General features: G+C 42.3%; 1 protein-coding gene across 1 annotated transcript in view; it reads right to left on the reverse strand.

Annotated features, from left to right (window-relative positions):
* Positions 1-17,262, reverse strand: part of CTF18 (P-loop containing nucleoside triphosphate hydrolases superfamily protein) — a 75,053-nt gene extending 57,791 nt beyond the window's left edge. The window contains exons 1-3 of the mRNA XM_087676171.1: positions 17,005-17,262; positions 16,773-16,868; positions 16,338-16,655 (exon numbers count right to left, since the gene is read on the reverse strand). Of these exons, the coding sequence (XP_087532297.1) occupies positions 16,338-16,655; positions 16,773-16,868; positions 17,005-17,131 (541 nt within the window). The 5' untranslated portion in view covers positions 17,132-17,262. The remainder of the gene's footprint in view (positions 1-16,337; positions 16,656-16,772; positions 16,869-17,004) is intronic.
* Between the last annotated feature and the right edge of the window lie 5,545 nt (positions 17,263-22,807).

The following is a 22,807-nucleotide window of genomic DNA, read 5'->3' on the forward strand; positions in this document are numbered from 1 at the left end:
TTTCTCATCATGTAGCATTACTCTTTGCATCTCATTGCACAAAGCAAGCTTGATAGATCTTGAGTTGTCTCCACCAATATTTCTTTTATCACCATGTCTCTATATCTCTTCACCATCTTCTTACTTCGTCCCCAACACCCTAGATAGGTGGTTGGTTAGACTTTTATTTTGTGATGTTTGATTTGACCATCCCTCTTATTTTCCTCCCATGGCATAGTTACTCTCCAACAAAAAGGAGAGGATAACAAAGAGTTCAAAGTGGTTTCATCGCCTTTGCAAGTCTTGATAGGTTATTGGGCAACCAACGAGCATCTTTGTCTAATGCCTTGGTCTCCCTAGGGTGATCCTTTGGACTCGTGAGGTAAGATAACCATCACCTCTATAGTCATGGTAGATCCTTGGGCAATCAATGTGCACCCTTGGTTGGATGCCGTGGTTGCTTTGGGGTGGAACACCTTGGGATATTATGGGCTGAGCTATGCTTCGAATCTCTTTTTGGTTCTAGTTTTGGGCTTGAGAGGGGATGTTAAAGTTCAAAAAGATGTATTACAGCTCAAATCTTCATTAGCTCATTAAAACAATTCAAAAACTCAAAAGATTACCAAAGTTTCTATGTCTCATAAGCAAAACCCCTATTTTGGGAGCATCCACATCTATAAATAGAACAATATCTAACCACTTGTCTTCATCCCTTGTTTTATAGGTTATCCCAATTTTTGCCAACCTACATCCATTAGACACCTCATTCAACTTGTTGCCTAGTCCTCTATAGCTATCACCCTTCGGCCTGCTAACTCCTATACATTGCATTCTACCCTAGCTTGTTGATGCCATCATCATCTATAGCAAGTCTTTTTTGTGTCTTCAACACTTTTCTTCATCAGCCTCTACTACGAGTGGTGGTCAGAGCACTCCAGATCCCTCTTTGGTGGACCATAGTAGCAATGGAATAGGAATGGAACCGTAAGGGGAACAACTTATACTGTGTACATGATTTATATATTTCAAACTATTCATTTATATATTTCATAAAAGCTCTTTGAAAAACACATGTACAATTTGCAAAACATTAAATTTTTTGTCATAGATGAAAGATTGGTTACATTGAAATGGCACATAAGATCCAAAATAGATGATAATCTAAGATTACACTACATAAAAGAGTTAAGAAGCATCAAGTAACAACTATAGTTGGACAAAATATGGCAACTTGCAATTGGAAAGTCTCTCAAAGTAACCATCAGATCATACAAGGCTGCCACTAGCAAGAAGACTATCCAAAACACTATCATCCACATTGCCTAAGAAAGCTATATCATTATCAAAATCACCATTTGCAAGTTCCAAAGCATCCTAATCATCGGCCATATCCGTAGGCAAGGGTGTCTCCCCATCCTCATCTTCCAAGGACTCTTCTTCATCGAGAGCTATAAACTTTTCTGGCTTGAGGAAAGCCACATCTACAAGCAAGCACAAGTTTGCACTCGCAAATATCAAGTCATTCACTCATTTTGTCCCAAACCTATTCCTCTTTTTAGATGCAATATGCCCAAATACACTCCATACTTGGTTAATGGGAGAGAATCTTGCACCTTGAGACAAGATTCACACTACCAATGTTTGAAGCTCAAGTGTACGTGCCCCATAATCTTCCCACCACAAGGCAACCCCAATCTTAAACCGATCTATTTGTGCATCAACAGACCCAAACCTTCCCAACTTGTTTCTATAAAAAGCCAGCTGATCTTTCACCAATCTTGTCTCAGTATCAATGGAAACCAACCTAGAAAGCACTATGTCCCAACCCTGCATTACCTTGTCATCCTTCACTTGACCACGCCCTTGGAACTCTGGATCCAATACATATGTTGTTGCATGGCACATGCATAGGTAATGCCTCACATAAATCTCAAACTTCTTGATACTTTGCATCATCCAAAGCAAACTCTGTGTCCAATATATATACTATTGCATACATAGGTGAGTGATAGGCATTCCATCTTGCCTCACATAAATCTCAAACTTCTTGATATTTTGCATCATCCAAAGCAAGCTGTCCTAGCTTCTCAATCATGAGATCTACCCCCTCATAAACCTTTCCAATGCATGGCTCTCGTCCATCTACAATTCACATCAAGCGCATGATTGGCTTCATAACAATATTAATGCTTGTCAATTCATTCCAAAATGCATGATCTTGTATGATGTTCTGCACTACTATACCAGCCCTTGATCTAGAAGTATCCCATCCACTCATTACTTACCACCAATTGCTTCAAGGGTAAGCTTACCTTCTCAAGTCTCTTTAGCACAAGAAAGTTATAGCCAATGCGCATCTCAAAGTACTTTAAGAGATCTTTTTTAGGTGATCTCTTGCAAAACTCACTAAAAATGAATTGATGGCTTTGGATAAACTAATTATATCCTTGCCCTTTTGGATGGAGGGATCAATCCATGACAAGCTATCAATGTCTTTCAACAAATTGCTCAAATAATGAGCAAAGCATGTGCTGAATGTGATATGTGGGTCTCTCTCCTCAAGTTGCATACCTACTACCCTATTTGTTGCCTCACCATCAACAATAAACTGGATTACATTTTCAGTCCCAACTTTTCCAATACCTTCAACCGATTCCTCCACAAGCTTATCTACACTTTTTCTTGTACTTGAGACATCATGTGAGAAAATGAATTGCATCTTTCCTTGGGAATAAGCAACCATTCCATGCATGGACCATTTTTTTAGTATCACTCCACCCATCCACTATCAAAGAGATACCATTCTTCACCAAACTTTCTTGCACAGTTGCCAAAGCACATTCAATTGCATCCTTTTCCTTTTGCAACAAAGTGGTACACAATGTCTCATATGATGGAGGCTTATAGGTTGGACCATACTTAGCAATCTCTTGGACCATCTCAAGGAAGTAGGGAGATCTTATAGCATTGAATACAACATGATCGTGGTAGAGAAACCTTGCCACAATTCAAGGTTTGTTGCTTGCTACATTTTCCATGATGGGATTGTGAGAATGCAAAAGTTCCAAGTCCCTCATATGCCCACTAAAAAAAGAGGCATCAATTGCTTGTTTTTTCCTTGCACATGCTTTGTCTTCTTCGCTTGGGTACTTTGCCAAGAGTTGCCTTCACATTTCGAGATGCGGTATTTGGGCAGAAATCTATTTGGGCTCCGATGTCAACATGAAATAAGTGTTGCTACATGCGATCGGATCCTCCTGTTTTCAAATGCTCACACTTTTTGTATTTCCATCTCTTTGCACCTCCCTTTGATGCACAATAGTCCACTTTCTCAACCTCGTCCCACCAACTAGGATGAGATCACTTATTGGCCGAATGCTTTGATCCCGAGGAAGCCATGACTTCTAAAAATTAAGGAATCGAAAGCATTAGTCAACCCCATGAGACTCAACCTGTTTTGAGAGAGAGAGAGAAAGAGACAATGCTGTAAAAACAAAGCTTATATATATATATATATATATATATATATATATATATATATATATATATATATATATATATATATATATATATATATATATAGAGAGAGAGAGAGAGAGAGAGCTGTAATTAGTAAAAGAAAATGTTAATAGCTGCAAACAATAAAATTTGAGTCTCTAAGCTTGTTGAGAGACACAGAGAGAATGCTGTAAAAACAGAGCTAAGATATATATATATAGAGAGAGAGAGAGAGAGAGCTATAATTAGTTAGGCAAAGGCCCAAACAAAGAGAGAGAGAGAGAGAGAGGAAAGAATTTCAACGTTCTACAACAGCCTATTTTGAGACCCAAGGGGGAGACAAAGACAGAGAGAAGAGATTGCAATCTGGTTGACAGTTTTCTCTTACCTAGAGGCTGAAACAATTGCTCGCAAGTCGTAGCACACAATGCCCTACTCTCAATCCGAGAGCTTCCATACCACTCATGGTAGTCTAGACACCTTGTGCATGACTTTTGACAATCCCGACAGCACCTATCACTTTTCCAATGTTCCCCTTTGGGAAACGGCAACATCCATGTTCCCGTTCACATTCCCCTCTCCCTTTGCAAGCGTTTCCCGGCAGTGTTCCCCCATTCCTTTGGCATTTTTTTTGGTGTGGAACACATTCTCACATTCCCAAGGGGGTGGAACAGCATTCCCCAGCTACTATACCACCAATTGCACCTAGCCATCTTGGAGCTTCCGCCTAGAGCTGTTCTAGATATTGCCCACTACAAGAGCTGTCGTCAACTATCCTAGCCTGCTACCATCCTCATGACCATCTTCTGCCTACATTTCCACTCAATAGGCTATGTTTTTGCTACCATGGAGATCAACTACTTACATCATCAACAAGCTATCATCTAACTATTCATGGAGCTACTGTTATCTACTATTGAAAAACTCCCACAATACAATTTTTTAAGAATTTGAAAAAAATGGACCCTATCTAGCATCCCTAACAAGGGAATGAGATAGGGGACGATTGCTAAGGACCAAATAAGGAACAACCTCCACCCCATTTTGGAATCCCCTTCTACAAATCCATTCAAGACAACACCCCTGCATCTCAAGGGCCTAGGACAATTGTCCCCTATTACTATGATTTCTTCACATGATGTTAGAGCCAACTACACTTGATTGACACAAAATCCTTAATCCAAAAAGCTTGGCATTCAACAACATGCTTAGAGAACTCCCAAAATGTCTCAACCGACATCCCCAAAGCAATCCCTCTCGAACCCTATTCCTTTGTACCTGTAAGGAATTGGTACCCTTGAATCTCTATATAGGGCTAGACAAGAGAATCCTAGTTTCTCCTTCAAGAACATTTTACCTCCTATCAAATGATTAATACATGAAACTCTTGTTACAAAGGCACCAAACACTCAAGGAAGAAGCAGGTCCAAGCCATCTTTTCACTCAATTTCATCTCGTAATACACCTTCATTACCTCTAGGATACCATCTTAACGACCAAGTCTGCAACCTAAAGGGAGATGCACAATAGTAAAAGCCACAAGCTAGTGAAAATTCAAAAATCCTAGCTCAAAGGGGGCACACCAACATGGGCACAATGGGATTTCCAATGGCTACACTCCCATACCAATAAACGCAAGGTACATACGATTTACATTTTGCTAGTCCCCTTCTATTACTCCTATTGAAAACAAGCTAGGGATAGAAGTTACCATGGAGACCCAAACCCATATCAATGTGTGAAGATGAGAAGAGGTGGGTCTAGATTTAGAAGTGCAGGTATATCTTCTTGAACACATGCTTATTCTAATGTTTTTCCAGCCGCTGCTGCCAAAGCAATCACAGTTCTAACTGTAGCCATCTTTGCTACAGGGCTGAAAGTCTCCTCATAATCAAGACCATACTACTGCGCATACCCTTTTGCAACCAGCTTGGCCTTATATCTTTCCAATGATCCATCTGATTTACATTTTACCTTATGCACCCACTTGCATCCAATAGGTGTTTTGCCCTCAGGCAACTGTACCAAATTCCATGTACAATTTTCAGCAAAAGCTGAATATTCCTCATCCATAGCAGCACACCAATTCTCATCTAAAACTGCCTCATCAAACTTACTTGGTTCTCTAAAACCTGTTACTTTTGTCATATAAGCATAATGACGGGCTGAATATCCAGTGTAAGTATACCTGTCAACAGGTCGTCTGACCCTCTCTGATCTCCTGAGCTGTGGCTCACTGTGAGCTTGCCTCTCATGAATCACACTCAAAAAATCGATCCATCCTACCCTCTACAATAATTATTCCATCTTCCATTGTTGCATTAACTCATTCAACTATTTCAAATCACACTCACACCACCTTGTGGAATACTATTCTTTTAGGCACATATTTCATATGTTCAATCTCTAGCCCTCATCCAAGTCATGGAGGTGCAATAATGGTCAAAGTTCCACTCCCAAACCACGCACCTACAAGAGCTCCCACACAAGGGTATCATCCCATGTGTATCAAGCCCCAACCCCCACATCACCCATATGACCACAAATCTTGCACAAAAGCAATTGCCTAGTGGGCCATGTACCTTCTGTCAAGCAAATCCACCTTGCACTAGATCTTCCACTAGACCACCTGTAGTGCATACAAGGAGTACCCTTATTGCCACATATAGTACTTAGCTAGTCATCCTTTCATGCTTTCCCACCCACACACCCGTCACCTCCACTCTACTACTATAGCAAAGAATGTGTTTAATGATAAGACTTGCTTCAATAGATTGAGTTTCACGAGATGGTCTAATCCTATATAGCATGTATCAGATTCCCAAGATCTATGGAACCTTGTTCAAGAGCAAGAAACCCAACCTAACCCATGATGGTCTCTACATGAGATAGTAAGCTTCCAAAAGAGTTGTAATGCCATAGCCATAGTCAAGCTCATGCAAAGTCTAATGTCCAATCTCCACTAATAGCTTTAATGTTGCTCCTAAGAGAGAGAGACATTTTGACAATTGTTGTGCGGCTCATGATCATACCTGTCATAGTAACCTTGTGCATGAGCTCCAAGAGTTCAAAGTAATTAAGATGACATGGCAAACAAGTTGACTCAATATCATGATTACTTGCCAAATTCATACCATTGTACCTCCCAAGTCAAATGATGACCAAGTCACTTTGTTCTTGCTTCAACTTTATGCCACAAACTATTAGTTCTATGAATTTGAGTGTCAAATATTGCAATTCGCAAAATTATTTAACCAGGTTCATAAGAAGTCCCCTTTGCCATCTTTAGAAGGGGCCCTATTACCCACCTCTCAAAAGGGCAAGCAAGGGAGTGGTAAGAACAACAAGACCCAACAAACTAGTGAGAAACTATATATTCCAAATCAAAACTAAAAATGGGTTGAAATTTTATTCATAAGGATAACAAGATTTACCAACATTGCCATAAGGCCGGCCATTTCAATGAGCATCTTTCAAAGGCCAAGGCAACCATCCAAATCCCAAGCCTCTACTTCTCTAAGACCTTGAATCCACCAAGAGCAGGCAATGCTCCACCTCCTCAACAACAAAGAAATGCTCTATGACCTACGACTCATCCCCCGCTCCTATAAGGTGGTCGAAATGATCAATGAAGATCCAACACTTGTCACATAGCAACCAAACCACCCCCATAGCCAACTGCATTCTTGACAACAAAAGGGTTGTCTAATTGGTCCGCCATTCCTATGGGCTTTAATCCTCATGTGCTTCATGCTTCCATTAAGGATGGGCAAGGTTTGTCCTTGATCTCTATTCTTGAGCACCTATCTATCTCTAGTGCACATTTAGAAGAATATCCCATGAGACCCTCCAATCTAGAGGATCACGAAGCATAGTGTCTTCCTTGGTTCAAGTATCTATGACATTTACAAAAATGTTTCCCCTTCCACCTACGAACCTATCCATTCCCATAGGCCTCACTCAAGCATGTATTCTCTCTTCTACTTTACTTGTCTCACATCTTAAGCTTGCCTACCTTCTGGCAATGAAATCTTTCCTTGACCTTTCACCAAAGCACCAAAAGCATCTTTATTTTAGTTAAGGTATGCATGTCCTAAGGCCTTGTACAATACTTATGCTCGTGGCTTATATTTCAATCAAGGACTAAGAGATACAAGGACCTATAAGTTTTGATCAAGACACAATTTACCTCATATTGATTATTAATATGCATGGGCTTTTTTCCTAAAGGCCAAGTTAGAGGCATTCCAACACTTTGTGGATTAGAGGAGCATGGTAAAAAGGTAGTCTAGTTTATTTTCCGTGAGTACCCTTGATATTGTTCTTCGCATGGCATTCTGATGGAGATTGAAAAGAAATTCTAGAGAAATGCAATTGTTCAACAATAGGATAAACACAATTGATCAAGGTTCAAATGAAGATGAGAATGTGGAAAGATAAAGAAGATATCAAAGGGCCTCAAACCTTTAGAAATCAAGGACGAGGGCAAGGTGAGTAGATGGGACCGAAGAATCAAGAATAGCTTTAAGAGTATGCCAATATGTAGCATCAACAAGCCATCGTGTAAGTTAATGATGTAGGCAAGAGTGGAGGGAGCAAAGTCATCCTCTCAACAATGGGATGTTGAAGATGACTTTGGGCAACAAAGATATTGGATATGCTAGTTGGATAGCAATTGCACAAACAACAAGTGATGGCATGGCAATCATGTCAATAGTTGACCTCCAAGGCTGCAAAAAATGCAACTTGTTGAGTGGAAACACAAGCAATAGATCATCCTGATGATGATAACATGGTAGGCGGTAGGTTAGGACAACCAATAACAACTCTTGCAATGGGTGGCAACTAGAACAACATATGGTAGCTCTTGAACAACTAGATGGTAGCTACCGGTGGGCAAGGTGGCACCTCTTGAGCTGATAGGCAGTATCTCCTCTACGTGGTGACAATGTTTGATGCAAGTGTGGTAGTTGGAGGATAAAGATGGATGGCAATTGAAGCCCATGACATGTTCACAACACTTGATGCAAGCATGGTAGCTAGAGAGTGAATATGGCTGATGGCTAAAAAAAAAGAGGGGTGTGAGATGTGGATGGATGTCCACATGTCCTTTTATAGGGGTTTTGGGCATTTGTCTTATTGAAATAAACTAATGCCGTTTTCATGAATAAATATTTTTGGGACTATCTTTTATGGAGTAAAATAAGCCCAAAATGCACAATAGTTTTGTTTTAATGGGGACCTTTAATTTTAGTGGTTCAATATCCTTTTTCACATCCAATAAGGTGCCCAAGTTAGGAGAGAGAGTCTCAATCCACTCACTTTCATTCAAGAGCTACCACCCTGAAGAGTCCCAAGAATTAGACTAAGGGTAATAGAATGGGTTGCCCAAGGGCATACTAGGCTCTCAAAGGCAATGGGATATCTTCTTTTGTATAGCCCAAGTAAATGGGTCTCATGGGTTTTAAAACAAAAGGAAAAATTATAGTTAGTGTAATCCCAAGAACAGTCATATAGCAAGTGTGTTGACATCGAGCTTTTAAAAAGGTATAGAAGAGAATGGGTGCCATTATGACTATTAGATGTCAGTGTTGCACATGGTTATCCAAAGTCTCCCACTCTTTGATGAGGTAAAGGGGAGAATGCTTACATGATGCAAGGGTATTCATTTGGAGGGAGTCTACTAAAGGTTTCATCTCTTTCAAACGCCTTATTTCACATAAACACAATGCAATGCATTGTGTAATGCAAAATGGGATGCATAAATGCAACAATGCCACTAAAGCAATGCCCTTGCAAGGAATCGTTAACATACTCAAGCGCTCTTTTACAAGAACAATTATCTTGATATAATCAAAAGATGATGCAAATACATGAAGGAATAGATACAACAATCAATTCCATGCAAGTATCAATAGAAAAAAGTTGTCTCCTCTCACTGTTGAATAGTGGAATGAGAAGTAAGCATCACCCTTTCTGTTAGAGAGATCATAGCCAGGGCTGCACCAGGGCTGCACAGTCGGACTGTGCAGTCGGACTGCCACGTGGCAGTCCGACTGCCTGCAGCCCAGTCGGCTGCATTTAATGCAGCCGACCTGTCCTATTCTTTGGGCAGATTTCGGCTATTTATACCTGAGGTCTCCAGCAGTCTTCCCATTCATTCTCTGTCGCAGATTACAGACCGGTGCCGTGCAGATCTCTGTCTCTGTTCGCAGATTTCAGACAGCAGACAGTGCAGACTGCAGCAGACTTCGAGGTGGACAGCAGGTCGCATCGTCGAGGTGGAGACACGCAGTCCAGCGCACTGCGCCCGTGTATATCTTTGTATTCAGCATTCTTTATACAGCAGATCTTCAGTGTACACTGTCTCTTTCTCTCCCTTCTCTCTCTGCGTTCTCTCACTCTCAGTCCTACGCTTCCGCACCGCTGCACTCTGACATGGTATCAGAGCAGTGTTTGAGGGCTGACTGAGCGCAGAATCAACCTGAAGAGGAGTTTCCATCGCGACACAAATTTGCGTTTTTTGCGTTTAAGGGCAGACAGGAGGGCTGCGCCTTGGAACAAGGCTGAAACGAGTGTGGGCGCACAGGAAAGGAGTACAGGTGGTGGATTTGCTGCTGTTTACTGCTGTTTGTCGCGGAGAAAGTTTGAGTTTTCAACCTAAAAGTGCAGGTTTTGCTTTTTCATCGCCTCCGGCGGGTGAAGGAGCTTCGGGACGCTGAAGAGCCTTAGCAGGCTGAGTCTACTCAGTCAGAGGGGGCTGCTTTTGCGTTTGAGAAGGCATTGCAGGTGAAGATGTCTACAGAGATGGACTTGGAGTTCCAGGCGATTATGGACCGGAAGGTGCCTGTCCTACCGGCTCTTCCTACAGATCAGAAGCTCGACGGCGACAACTACCGCATCTGGCGCGTTATGATGTTGGCCATTCTGGAGTCCTATGATTTGGCGGAGTTGGTACAGGAAGATATTGACCGGCCCTCGGTAAGAGATGAGTCCAAACTCTCTTCCGATGCTCGTGCGGAGTTGGCCAGGGCCCAGTCTCATTGGGACAAACTGAATGCCAGGATTCGATCCTTTCTCTTTCTATCATGCACTACAGCCGTGATCGCTCACATCGAGCACTTGACGGTGGCTCGTGAGATATGGCTGGAGCTTGATCAAATGTACAATCGGATGACCCTAATGAAGAGGGTTTCTTTGGAGGTACAGATGCGGACCTTGTCCGTCAATAAGTCTTCTTCGCTAAGGGAACACATTAATAAGCTAAGGCAGCTACAGATGCAGGTTCAGAATGCGGGGAAGCCGATCTCCTCCGAAGACATGGCGATTACACTCTTGTCCCAGTTGCCGCCACGATTCGGTACATTTTACTCTGCCCTTATTGCTTCAGGGCGAGAGTCTACTCTTCGGTGGGAGGAGTTGGTTCCTATGGTCTTGGACCAAGAGGAACAGTTAAAGGGACAGAATGCTTCCAAGACGGAGGCGTTGACAGGTCAAGCCTCTCAGAAGAAGGGGAAGGACCAAAAGAAGAAGAAGGGGGATAACAAGTCCAAGAAGGACAAGGAGAAGGACAAGGACAAAGACTCCACATGCCATATTTGTGGAAAGACTGGCCATTGGAAGAAGGATTGCCCTGACAAAGACTCGAAGGACACCAAGAAGAAGGACACCAAGGATTCTGGAGCGGTGGCTGCACCCTCATCAGCTGCATTTCTACATTTAGTTGTCATTGAGGACGCTTCACCGAATGCTTCTGATGCTGCGATGGCGGCTTCCCAATCTCGAGAGTGGATTATTGATAGTGGTGCCTCACGGCACATGACTCCTTCATCGGATGGTGTTGCCCAGCTGCGACCTTCGCGTGGGCAGGTTCTCATTGGAGACAGCTCTTCAGTTTCTATTGCAGGTCGGGGTAAGATGCAGCTTATTCCGGATGGACGAGGTGGCACCCATACCTCAGAGGTTTTGCATGTACCAGGATTGGGGTACCATCTCCTTTCAGTCCATAAGATTTGTTCCCTTGGTCTTCTGGTGGAGTTTGACAGTTCTACAGTGCGAGTCCTTGATCGTGAATCGAGGAAGGTTCTATCATCGGGATATGAGGAGAACGGCATTTACAAACTGAAGTCTTCCACTGCCCTCTCTACTCTTCTTCTTTCCTCACAGTCACAGTCTGAATTATGGCATGCTAGGTTTGGTCACCTGAACTATGACTATCTTCGGAAGGCGTCACGGGGACAGCTTGTTCGAGGGTTGCCGGATATAGTGGTGAGCCAGCAGCCATGTGTCTCCTGCATAAAGGGGAAGCAGCATAGGGATGCCATTCCCCATACCGCTTCGCGGCGGTCTACTTCACCGATGGAGTTAGTATCTACGGATCTATGTGGCCCTATGAGAAATGAGTCCCTGCGTGGAAGCTCGTACTTCATGCTGATCGTGGATGACTATAGCAGGATGACATGGGCCTACTTTTTGGCACTAAAATCAGAAGCTTTCTCGCATTTCAAGGATTGGCTTCTCTTTGAGGAGAACCGATCAGGCCGGAAGTTGAAGACCTTGCGATCCGACAAGGGAGGTGAATTTGTCTCTAATGAATTTGCTCGGTTTTGTGCAGATAGAGGAATTCACCAGGAGTTTGACAATACGAATACTCCACAAGAAAATGGTATTCTCGAACGGAAGAACCGTAGTGTGATCGAGATGGCGCGCACCATGATGGAGCACCGACAGACCCCCCAGGTTCTGTGGGCCGAGGCTGTGGCTACTGCAGTCCACATCCTTAACCGATCTCCTACTTCGGCCGTGGAAGGGATGACTCCATTTGAGGCGTATTTTGGTACGAAGCCAGATGTTTCTTACTTTCGGGTCTTTGGGTGTGATGCCTATGTTCACATTTCCAAAGCTCACCGTGACAAATTCGAAGCGGCTTCCCGCAAACAGGTATTTGTTGGCTACAGCTCCCAGTCCCAAGGCTACCGACTGTATGATCCCGTCAAACGGGATGTATATACTAGCCGTGATGTGCGGTTTGTGGAGGTTCCGGCTTCTTCAACGGGTGAGGAGCATCCCGTTCTTGGAGATCCAGGGGAGAGTTTGGCTCCTTCTACAGTTCCACTGGAGCCTGTGCCGTTTGATTATGATTCTGTTTCTGACACAGAGTCTACAGTTCCACCGGATCCTTCTGAGGAGTTACCACCGGTGGACATTCCAGAGTCTTCTACTGATGGAGAACGACGAGGGGAGGTTCGGCCTCCTCCTCGCTGGGCCCGTGACACACTCCGTTATTCAGGGATCGAGGGGGTTCCTGAGGAGTGGGGACCGCAGGATGGTCCGCGGCGGTCACGGAGGCACCAGGCGCATTCTTCGGAGCTTGTGTGCTCCAATTATTGTTTGATGTCCCGAGTTATGCAGGATCGAGAGCCCACCTCCGTGAAGGAGGCTTTACAGTCCGCCCCATGGAAGAAAGCTATGGAAGCTGAGTTGGAGGCTATTGAGAGGAATGGCACTTGGTCACTTGTGCCACGCCCCCCGAAGAAGAAGGTGATTGGAGTCAAGTGGGTCTTTAAGACCAAATATCTCAGTGATGGTACTTTGGATAAGCACAAGGCTCGCCTTGTTGCTAAGGGTTTTGCCCAGCGCCCAGGGATTGACTGTCATGACACCTTTGCCCCTACAGCTCGTATGGCAACCATTAGAGCTGTTCTTGCTTTGGCTGGCCATAGGAGATGGCCTGTTTATCAGCTGGATGTGAAGTCGGCCTTCCTGAATGGTGATTTGAAGGAGGAGATCTACGTTGAGCAGCCTCCTGGCTTTGGTTCTTCAGATGGGAAAGTCTACAGGTTGAAGAAGGCCCTGTATGGTCTCAAGCAGGCCCCGCGAGCTTGGAACGAGAAGATTGATTCGTTCCTCCAGACTCAGTTGGGATATCGGCGGTCCAAGGCCGATCCGCAGCTGTATGTTCACACTTCCGAGGATGGTTGTGTGCTGTTTGTATTATATGTTGATGATTTGATTGTCACAGGTGATGATGCACAGCAGGTCCAGGAGACAAAGTCAGCTTTACATCGGACGTTCGAGATGACGGATTTGGGGCTACTCCATTTCTTTTTAGGACATGAGATTTTTCAGTCTCAGAGGGGGATCTTTCTCTCTCAACAGAGATATGTACAGGAACTCTTGGTGTCTTTTGAGATGGAAGATTGTCGGGCCCTCTCTACTCCTATGGATCCGAACTGGAAGGCCACTTCCCATTCAGCTTCTCCTTTGGCGGATGCTTCCCGCTATCGACAGTTGATAGGGTCTTTGATTTGGCTTCTCAACACCAGGGTTGATCTATGTTTTGCTGTTGGGCTCTTGGCAGGGTTCATGAGTGAACCTAAGACGGTGCATTGGCAAGCTGCTCAGAGGATACTTCGGTATCTGAGGGGGACGTCTGATTTGGGGATTCATTACCCCGCAGGGACAGATGGGTCAGATCTTGTACTTGCAGGTTGGAGCGACTCGGATTGGGCCGGTGACGTGGACCACAGGCGGTCTACAACAGGTTACTGCTTTACTTTGGGTGCAGGAGTTATTTCATGGAGTAGCAAGAAGCAGCCCACGGTAGCCCTTTCGTCTACTGAGGCGGAATATCGGGCCGCATCTTCCACCACATGCGAGGTTGTGTGGCTTCGTAGATTGTTGGAGGAGCTTGGGTGCCCCCAGACTCGTCCTACATTGCTGCGATGTGACAATGAGAGTTGCATTGCCTTGGCAAGGAACCCTGTTTTTCATGCCCGGACGAAGCACATTGAGATCCAGTACCACTTCATCCGAGAAAAGCTTCTGGATGAGACCATCACTGTGGAGTATTGCAAGACGGAGGATAATCTTGCGGATTTGTTTACGAAGGCTCTTCCTCAGGCTCTACTTCGGCAACATTCCAGATCCCTCAGGCTTCTGCCTTGCCCAGGCTCTGAGAGGGGGTGTTAGAGAGATCATAGCCAGGGCTGCACCAGGGCTGCACAGTCGGACTGTGCAGTCGGACTGCCACGTGGCAGTCCGACTGCCTGCAGCCCAGTCGGCTGCATTTAATGCAGCCGACCTGTCCTATTCTTTGGGCAGATTTCGGCTATTTATACCTGAGGTCTCCAGCAGTCTTCCCATTCATTCTCTGTCGCAGATTACAGACCGGTGCCGTGCAGATCTCTGTCTCTGTTCGCAGATTTCAGACAGCAGACAGTGCAAACTGCAGCAGACTTCGAGGTGGACAGCAGGTCGCATCGTCGAGGTGGAGACACGCAGTCCAGCGCACTGCGCCCATGTATATCTTTGTATTCAGCATTCTTTATACAGCAGATCTTCAGTGTACACTGTCTCTTTCTCTCCCTTCTCTCTCTGCGTTCTCTCACTCTCAGTCCTACGCTTCCGCACCGCTGCACTCTGACACTTTCATCCCACCATGTCAATGCCAAAGGAGAAAGGAGAAGCAATCAACCAAGTAGAGGGATGTACTTGTCTCAGTTGGAAACTCGTGAAATGAATGAGCTTCATGGTATCCCAAGGAAGGCTATAACTTGACCTTCGGAGGAGAAGCCTCGTGCTTATCTAAGAGGGTGAAACTCAACCAAAGAGGAAACTGATATGGGAGTACCAAATTGTTCAAGCATTCGTCTCAAATCCAATAGCCTTGCCCAATGAAAAAGTGTACTATACCCGCACTAATCCATGTGGACAAGCTCAAGAGTAGTGCAAGGCACCTTTTGCAAGATGAGGTCTCTATGTTGCTTGCCTTGTATGCAACTTAGACAAAGTGCTGAAAGCCTCCCCCCAAAATCTATTAATCCCTCAACCAAACGCACATACTTTAACTATCATAATGTCTCATACTGCAAGTGGCTACTTCAAGCATGCCTACAAGATGCCTGATCTAGAAACTAGTGGGTAACCTTTAGTGGTTGACTAAACCCATTAAGAACCAACCATCTATCGTCTTAACTCGTCATGAATTATAGTGATTGATGATTGGAGAATCCAAGTCTACCTTACAAGGGAAACGCAATCATAACATAAACAAATCTAGTCAAGCTCACAGGTGGTGTTGTATCCTTGGGGCCAACTCGTGCATTGCCTAATAAACTAATCCACATGTCAACACAAAGCTAGAAGGCAAGACGATTTCAAGAGAGGATGCACTACTTTTGATAATGTACTCACACTCCAAGCTATCACGCAAAGAAGGAAAGGGCACATGGAAAGAGAGTCTATTATTGCTTTCCACAAAGCCTTCGACACTGTATTGGAAGCTCAGCTTATGACTTGTGAGAGGTTGCCAAACATCAAAGCACCAAAGGAGATACAATGGTGGCTTTATGCTTTGCATGTGTTAGTGTCAAACAAGGTGGGTGCACCAAGGATGTTGATAAATAGAGTAACCAGCACCACCAAGGTGCAACACAAACACTTGTTGTCACCCATTCTCTATATCAATGTGAGATATCTAAGTACATAGGCAAATTGAGCAGCATTGGTGCAAGCCTTGTTGGGGTTCCTAATACCTATACCGCTATGCGCAAATGACATTGTGCCTATCACAAACTTCCCTTAAGATATACAATAGATGAGATGACAACGTACATATCATGAATCCAAAAGCCAAACTATGTTAGCTTCAGTTTTTCGGTTTCAATTTACCATACTTTAATTTTCCAATTCCTTGACAATATGTTCCATACACATTATGTCCTCTTTACAAGTCCTATAGGTCATTTTCTCTTTTTGTAGACATTAGAATAGCTTCTTTCTCTTCCCTCTATCCCTCACTTTCCCCCTCTTGCTCCCTCAATGTGTTTTAAAGGAGATGTTTGGTATTATTAACATACCATGATTGCTCCTTCTGTAGGTGCTACAAATGTCCTGCCGTATACTGGTCTGCTTTTCGTTCTTTTGTATGTTTGCATAAACACGTTCACCTAGGGTATTTGTAATAGGAATAAAATCTCCTTGAATATCAGCCAATCTCCTTTTAGGTAGCTTCACTCCTGCACTTGAAAACTCAGAAGAACTGGGCTGACAGCTTGTCACATTGCTTGAGCTTGGAGGAGCCACATTGTGTGGTGGTGGTGCTGCCCAATCATTGTCAAACAATTCATTATCAATCCCCATCGCATTTTCTTCGTGGCCCTTGCCCCGCTTATGCACTGGAAATCAATTCAATTCCGCCAGTAGTCATTTTCAGAGAATCATGGCGTGCCATCTGAAAATAACTTAAAAGCACGCAAAGGGGATAAAAATCAGCGAAGAAACATGGTTCATACAAGCTTGATTTGTAGCCCTGTGCTCCTCGTTAGCAGCCACTTCGCTAGACCAGGATCTTTTTCGGGAAACATCAGCTGCAGGCTCATTGTGATGGTCTGCATTGACACATGGAATAAGTCACATACAGCAACAGTAATAATCTAGACGACTACTTAGCCTCGTCTAAGACTAATACTTTGCAACAGACGCATGCGGAAGAAGAACATCGCAGGGTTGAAGGACGTTGAATGCCTGTTTTTGGTGCAGGAAATCGCTCTTCTTCCGCATACGTCATAGCTTCCATTTCATCGTCGTAGTCGAAAGGTGGGGGCACCTGCTGAGCCATCCATTCGAGCTCGTCGAAATCAGGAGCATCCATGTCTGCGGCGTGGACTGATCAGAGAGTTCTTACTGTGCAGAAGATGGAGATGGCGAGAGGCTCGTCACGGGAATGAAGCTAGGCTTGCCTTGTCGCGAAAAGTTCGCGCGGGAAATTCTGGAGTCATTACATCGTCGTAATACCGCTGACGTGGCACACACATACTTAATATGAGTCGACCACGTTATTTCATCCTTGAATACATAGAGTCAGGCCACACCTAGGTAGACTGGCATCGATGACGTGGCATACACATACTTAATATGAGTCAATCACATTATTTCATCCTTCAATACATAGAGTCAGAGGCCACACTTAGGTAAACTTACCTCGATGTAGTCAATATAGTTAGCCATGAAGGTGTGATTTCGGTGCTTTTACTCTAGCCCACAATTCAGGAACCTGTCTCGATCCATAAAGTATGACTAAAATTAGAGAGACTATCGTTCATTATAACAACTTGACAGCCAAGTGGTAGAGGGAGGGAGAGAGCGAGCAAGCCAACATTGATGCTGATTTCACAGGTGTTCAAGATGCTAATGGTCTTTGTTCCCTATGCAGCATGCCAAAAATGTATGTTTCATCATTGTTACTTGCGTTTGAAAGTAAAGGTGACCATAATTTTGGTAAGTAAGAGAGGAAAAGGGCATGCCACACAACAAAAACTTGACTTATTTGATATTTGAAATGGTTGGCAGGTCTACATGTGGCTGCACTTTTCGAGTCAAGCCGCACCTAGGTAAATTAACGTGGGCATGGTCGATAGAGTCAAGTAATACATGGCATAGCCATGCAACTTTAACTGCGGTACATTATTCCTAGAACCTATGCCACTTGAGTTTGCTAAGCACACTTGACTACCATGTGGGGGGTCAAGTAGGGAAAAGTCCCACCCTTTCTAAAATTGTGGCTCCTCATTCCTCCTCTTGCCTCCTTCTACCAAAGCTTCATGACATAGAGAAATATAGAGAGACAATGTGTATGCGCGCACATACAAGAGAGACAAAGAGACTGTGTGTATGTGTGCACGCGCGCACGTGCAAGAGAGTGTGAGACCCTACAGTGAGTTGAAATGACAATATTATCCGTAAGTCTACGCGAGCAATCATCATGATCTGCACGATCAGATTGATGCAATTGATTGACTCGTCTCGTATAGCTAGCTCCACGTCTACTGCACAACTTTCCATTGTAGTATAAGCTATTGCTATTTATCATCGGCATTGCGGCCTCCATTGCCCGTCCATCACAAGCTGCTGAGAATGGAAATTCTAAGGTACATCTAATGTCGCAAAGTAATCAGGTGCGCCCTCTCGGCCATAGGCAATTTTTGGAGGATAGGCAAAGAACTAGTAGTGATGGCAATGAGCTAATCATGCCTCAACTACCGAAATATTTCACTGAACCAGTGCTATTTTTTATCTAAGAGGTTATAGTGACCTTGCAAGCTATCGATTGAGAGCCATTCATGCTCCTCAAAGTACCGTACATCTTCCCACGCTCTGATCCCACACAAGTATAGCATTTTGCTAGCTTTGGATCTCGATGTAGGAGAGCCATAGAAGGGCCAACAACATGTAGATAGAGCCAGATATTGTGCACATTAGGAAGGAGTCACCTAACTTGCTATTCAGGGGAACCCACTAAGCATTAGTGACCATATCCTACCAGAACCTAACCAATGCCTAAGAGACTTTAGAGTTTGGAATTTTGATACCTAAGTGTGAGCAAGCAATGATGTCTTATCAATCCACTCCAAGACAAGTTGAGCCGTTCATGTAGATAGACTCTAGCCAATGCTTCAATATCACCATCCATGGTTGTTCCTAATACATCTTTTTGATAAGACCAAATTACATTATCCTCACTTTGTTATCTAAGGTTTCTAGTCTAACTCCACCATCATCCTTGTGTGTAATTGGAATTTCCCAACCAATTTGTGAGGACTTTCTACCATCACTCCTAGACCAAATAAACTATTGAAAAAGCTTCTCAATTTGCATCCATTATGACTTAACAAAAATAAAGAGAGATATTGCATACACTAATGATATTAGAATGCTTTCTATAACTATGAGTTTTCCTACCAAAGTCATGGGGATGGAAAACCATTTGCTAATCTTGTTCTTAAGTTTAACAACAGACCACTAAAATCTCAACTTTTTACTAATACCAATGCCAATTGGGTCCCCAAGGTATCAAATAATCTCTCCAAGCTTGATGACCCAAAATCCATAAGTTAGACCCACTGATGAGGTTCTCCCCACCATAAAAGAAACGTGAGCTCTGTTTAAGACTAATTGATCCTCAAATCCAATGATTCATCAAAGTTGAAAGAGACCCACAATAGTGAATTAATAGAATCTTTCTTAGTTGCAAAATAGGGAGTCATTGTTGTGTTACAAAGAAGTCCACCTTGGATTAGATTGCTCGATACTATACATATGCATTTTACATGCAAATAGATGTATTTATAATCGACACATAGGATCATGGTTAAATAAAACAACTAAGTATCTCAAGCATTTCCCTTTCATTCGTTTTGCTCAACTTATAAGCAAAAACCCAATACCACATTACCCTATACACTACTTCATCCCTCTTGACTTCTACCCTAACTCCCTCCAATGTGAATTTGAGCCTAGTAGGATTCTAATTGAATTATACCAAAGTTCGTTGAGATTATCTTTAGTGCTCATCTCTCCACATCAATTACTTCTACAAGTAAGATCCTTGATAATCTCCTTTATACTATGCTACATAGCATAGGTGCTTTTGTACGTTTTCCTCTATACATGCAGTTTTTGCATTAAATATAGTCAATGGCCATGGCTAGCAACAATTGTTGTATTCCATATGTTGGCCATTGAGGACGAGTTGGATGGAACCAATCATTTGTTATGGGCTTATATGACGTGTCATGTATTGGTTGCAAAGGGACTTTGGAACACTAAATATGGAATTGAAAGATGTCATTGTGGTTTTTTAGAAGCTGTAAGTGCAGTTGAAGCAATATAAACATGTTTTGTCAAGGACATTACAAATTGCAATCTTGTTCAAGTTAAGGCTACAACACCACACACCTACTCATAAGTAGATTCTTTGGGATGGTAGAGGTATAGAGGCTCATACTTTGATTGCATTGTTTGTTAAACATACCACAATCCCACGTATTCACTCATGTAAGACAACTAAGGATGCTTAGGATACTCTTGCATATTTGTATCAAGGAAGAAACTAGACTTGTGTTGTTTTTCTACATAAGCAATTAGAGAGTGAATTTTAGATGAAGGTGACTCCATGGATAGTTTTTTGACAAAGATCAAAGTTCTCATGGAGAAGCAATTAATCGCTGCAAATGAGATTTTGCTTTAACAGTTTGCTTCTGCACGTTGTTCTCAATGATCTTCTTGATTCTTATCAAAGTTTTTGCATTTGTTCTTTATACGATAATGAAAAGCAATCCAATTGCTTTGTCATTTAATGAGTTGCTTTCGATTTTGCTAGAAGAAGAATAATATAGGCAAAGCAGGTCTATTATCCATGTTGTATGCCTTGCTTTTATAGCTAGTCAAAAGGAGAAAGATAAAGCTTCCTCGTTTACTAGTAAGCAAAAAATTGCAAATACTACTCAGACCAAGAACGTTGATAAGGATGAGCAAGAAAAGGAGAGTCAATATATTTGCAAGTCTTGTAAGACTAAAGATAATGTTATTGTCCTAATTTGGTTACAAAAGTGGCTAAGAAGAGTGAGGCTAGTATGGTTGTTTACAAATGCCTCTCCTTCTAACTTAGAATCAACAAATGTTGTGTAAGATATAGAATGGATATTCACTGTGCAATGTAGTTATGACTCTTCTTTACATGATTTTTGCATGTTTGTTGTGAATTTAGATATATAGTACTTTGACAGTGGTGCCATGAAGCATATTACTTCTCTATGTGGTGTGCTCATTTCTCTTGAGCCTACCCCTAAGGGTAGTATTACGAATGTGTCAATAACTCCTCGTATATTGTCAAAGGAGTTGGAAAAATCGTGTTGACTATTGCTAATGCCAATACTTTTACACTTATGGATGCTTTGTATGTACCATAGATAAAAAAGAATTTGTTGTCAATTTTTGCCCTTGCTAAGATTAGATTGATTGTGAAATTTGTTGATAACAGATGTATGGTTCATGATCTCTCTTGTGGTGATATGATTATTACATCTAGTTCACTGTCATTGGTTGCATAAGCTCAATAACTATGGAAAATGGGTAGAAAACATGGCATGTGCAGTTGTAGATTTGCAAGCAGTTTCAAATGTAAAACTTTGGAATGCACATTTTTGTCACTTGAGTTTTGCTAATTTGTTGCACCTACTACTGAAATTTGATCTGGTGTCTTCCTTACCCACTCTTGACACACTTAGAAAACACATATGTGAAGGTTTCATATTGGGTAAGATGCAACACACATCATTTCTAAATGATGGTTTTGTGGGAGTTATTCGCACAAATGATAGGTCATACATAATGATGTTTTTGGTCACTTGAGTTTTGCTCATTTGTTGCACCTACTACTGAAACATGATTTGGTGTCTTCCTTACCTGCTCTTGAGACACCTAGAAAACATATTTGTGAAGGTTTCATATTGGGTAATATGTAGCACGCATCATTTCCAAAAAATGGTTTTGTGGGAGCTATTCGCAAACGATAGAAAATGACAATTTTTGAGTGCTTTTAGCAAGTAACTAGTGAGTATTAAGACTATATTAGGGAATTTGTTGATGCCAACTAGAGGATGAGTTGAATTCATTATGGAAAATATTTGGTTAAGAGGGTTTAAGTTTTTGAGTTCAAAAATAATATTTATTAATATTTTTATTTATTGAGTAGTAATAAAGAAAATTTAATAAGTCTTGGTAATGAAGGAATTAGTGAAATAAATGAAAAGAGACTATATTTTATTTTATGTTTTAGAGTTTGTCGTTAAAATTTTTTGGCTAATGGAATTCATCTAAATGTATTTCTTTTGTAAAATGCTATTCAAGATTAAAGTAATGATTAGTGTATATCAATGGTTTTATTAAAGTATTAATAGAGATTAATGGTGAACTAAGAGTTTTTAGATAATTTTTTTCACTGATTTAAATGGAGTAAAATGGATTTGATATGTTAGGAGTTGTAGTTCAAAGTAAGGTTTAAGAAGTAGTATTTGAAAGATTGCAAGTAACTTAAAGGGGACTATTGGGTGAGTTGATAGTTGGACTACATAAGGGAAAGATAGAATGTCTTTTTTTTTGACAATTTAGGGATAAAGAGAGTGTATAATTCCGCTTCCAATCCTTAGTTGACACAATGGTTTCGCATATAGTCATCTTGCCCGTATATTGGGGTCTTCTTGGGGGCCGTCATTTTTTGTGTGTTTGCCAAGAGGGGCAAGCATGTTAATTAAGGAGAAGAGAGGGTGGCTTTGGCTATTTTACTAATTTAAGCATAGACTAAAGGGAAAATCAATTTTAAGGCAGTGATGACGTACTAAAAATGAACAAAATGTGGAGGAAAGATCTATAAGATCTTTCGATTACTTGAAACCAAACTTCTTCCAAAGTCCAATATCCCAAAAGGGACCAAATAATAGGCCATCACAAGTACAGCAAGAGCAACATATAAGAAGTCTTCCCTAAGAGA

The sequence above is a fragment of the Lygodium microphyllum genome, chromosome 4 (genome assembly GCF_053477565.2).
Source record: "Lygodium microphyllum isolate KBCC chromosome 4, Lygodium_microphyllum_v1.1.10, whole genome shotgun sequence".
Taxonomy (NCBI): domain Eukaryota; kingdom Viridiplantae; phylum Streptophyta; class Polypodiopsida; order Schizaeales; family Lygodiaceae; genus Lygodium; species Lygodium microphyllum.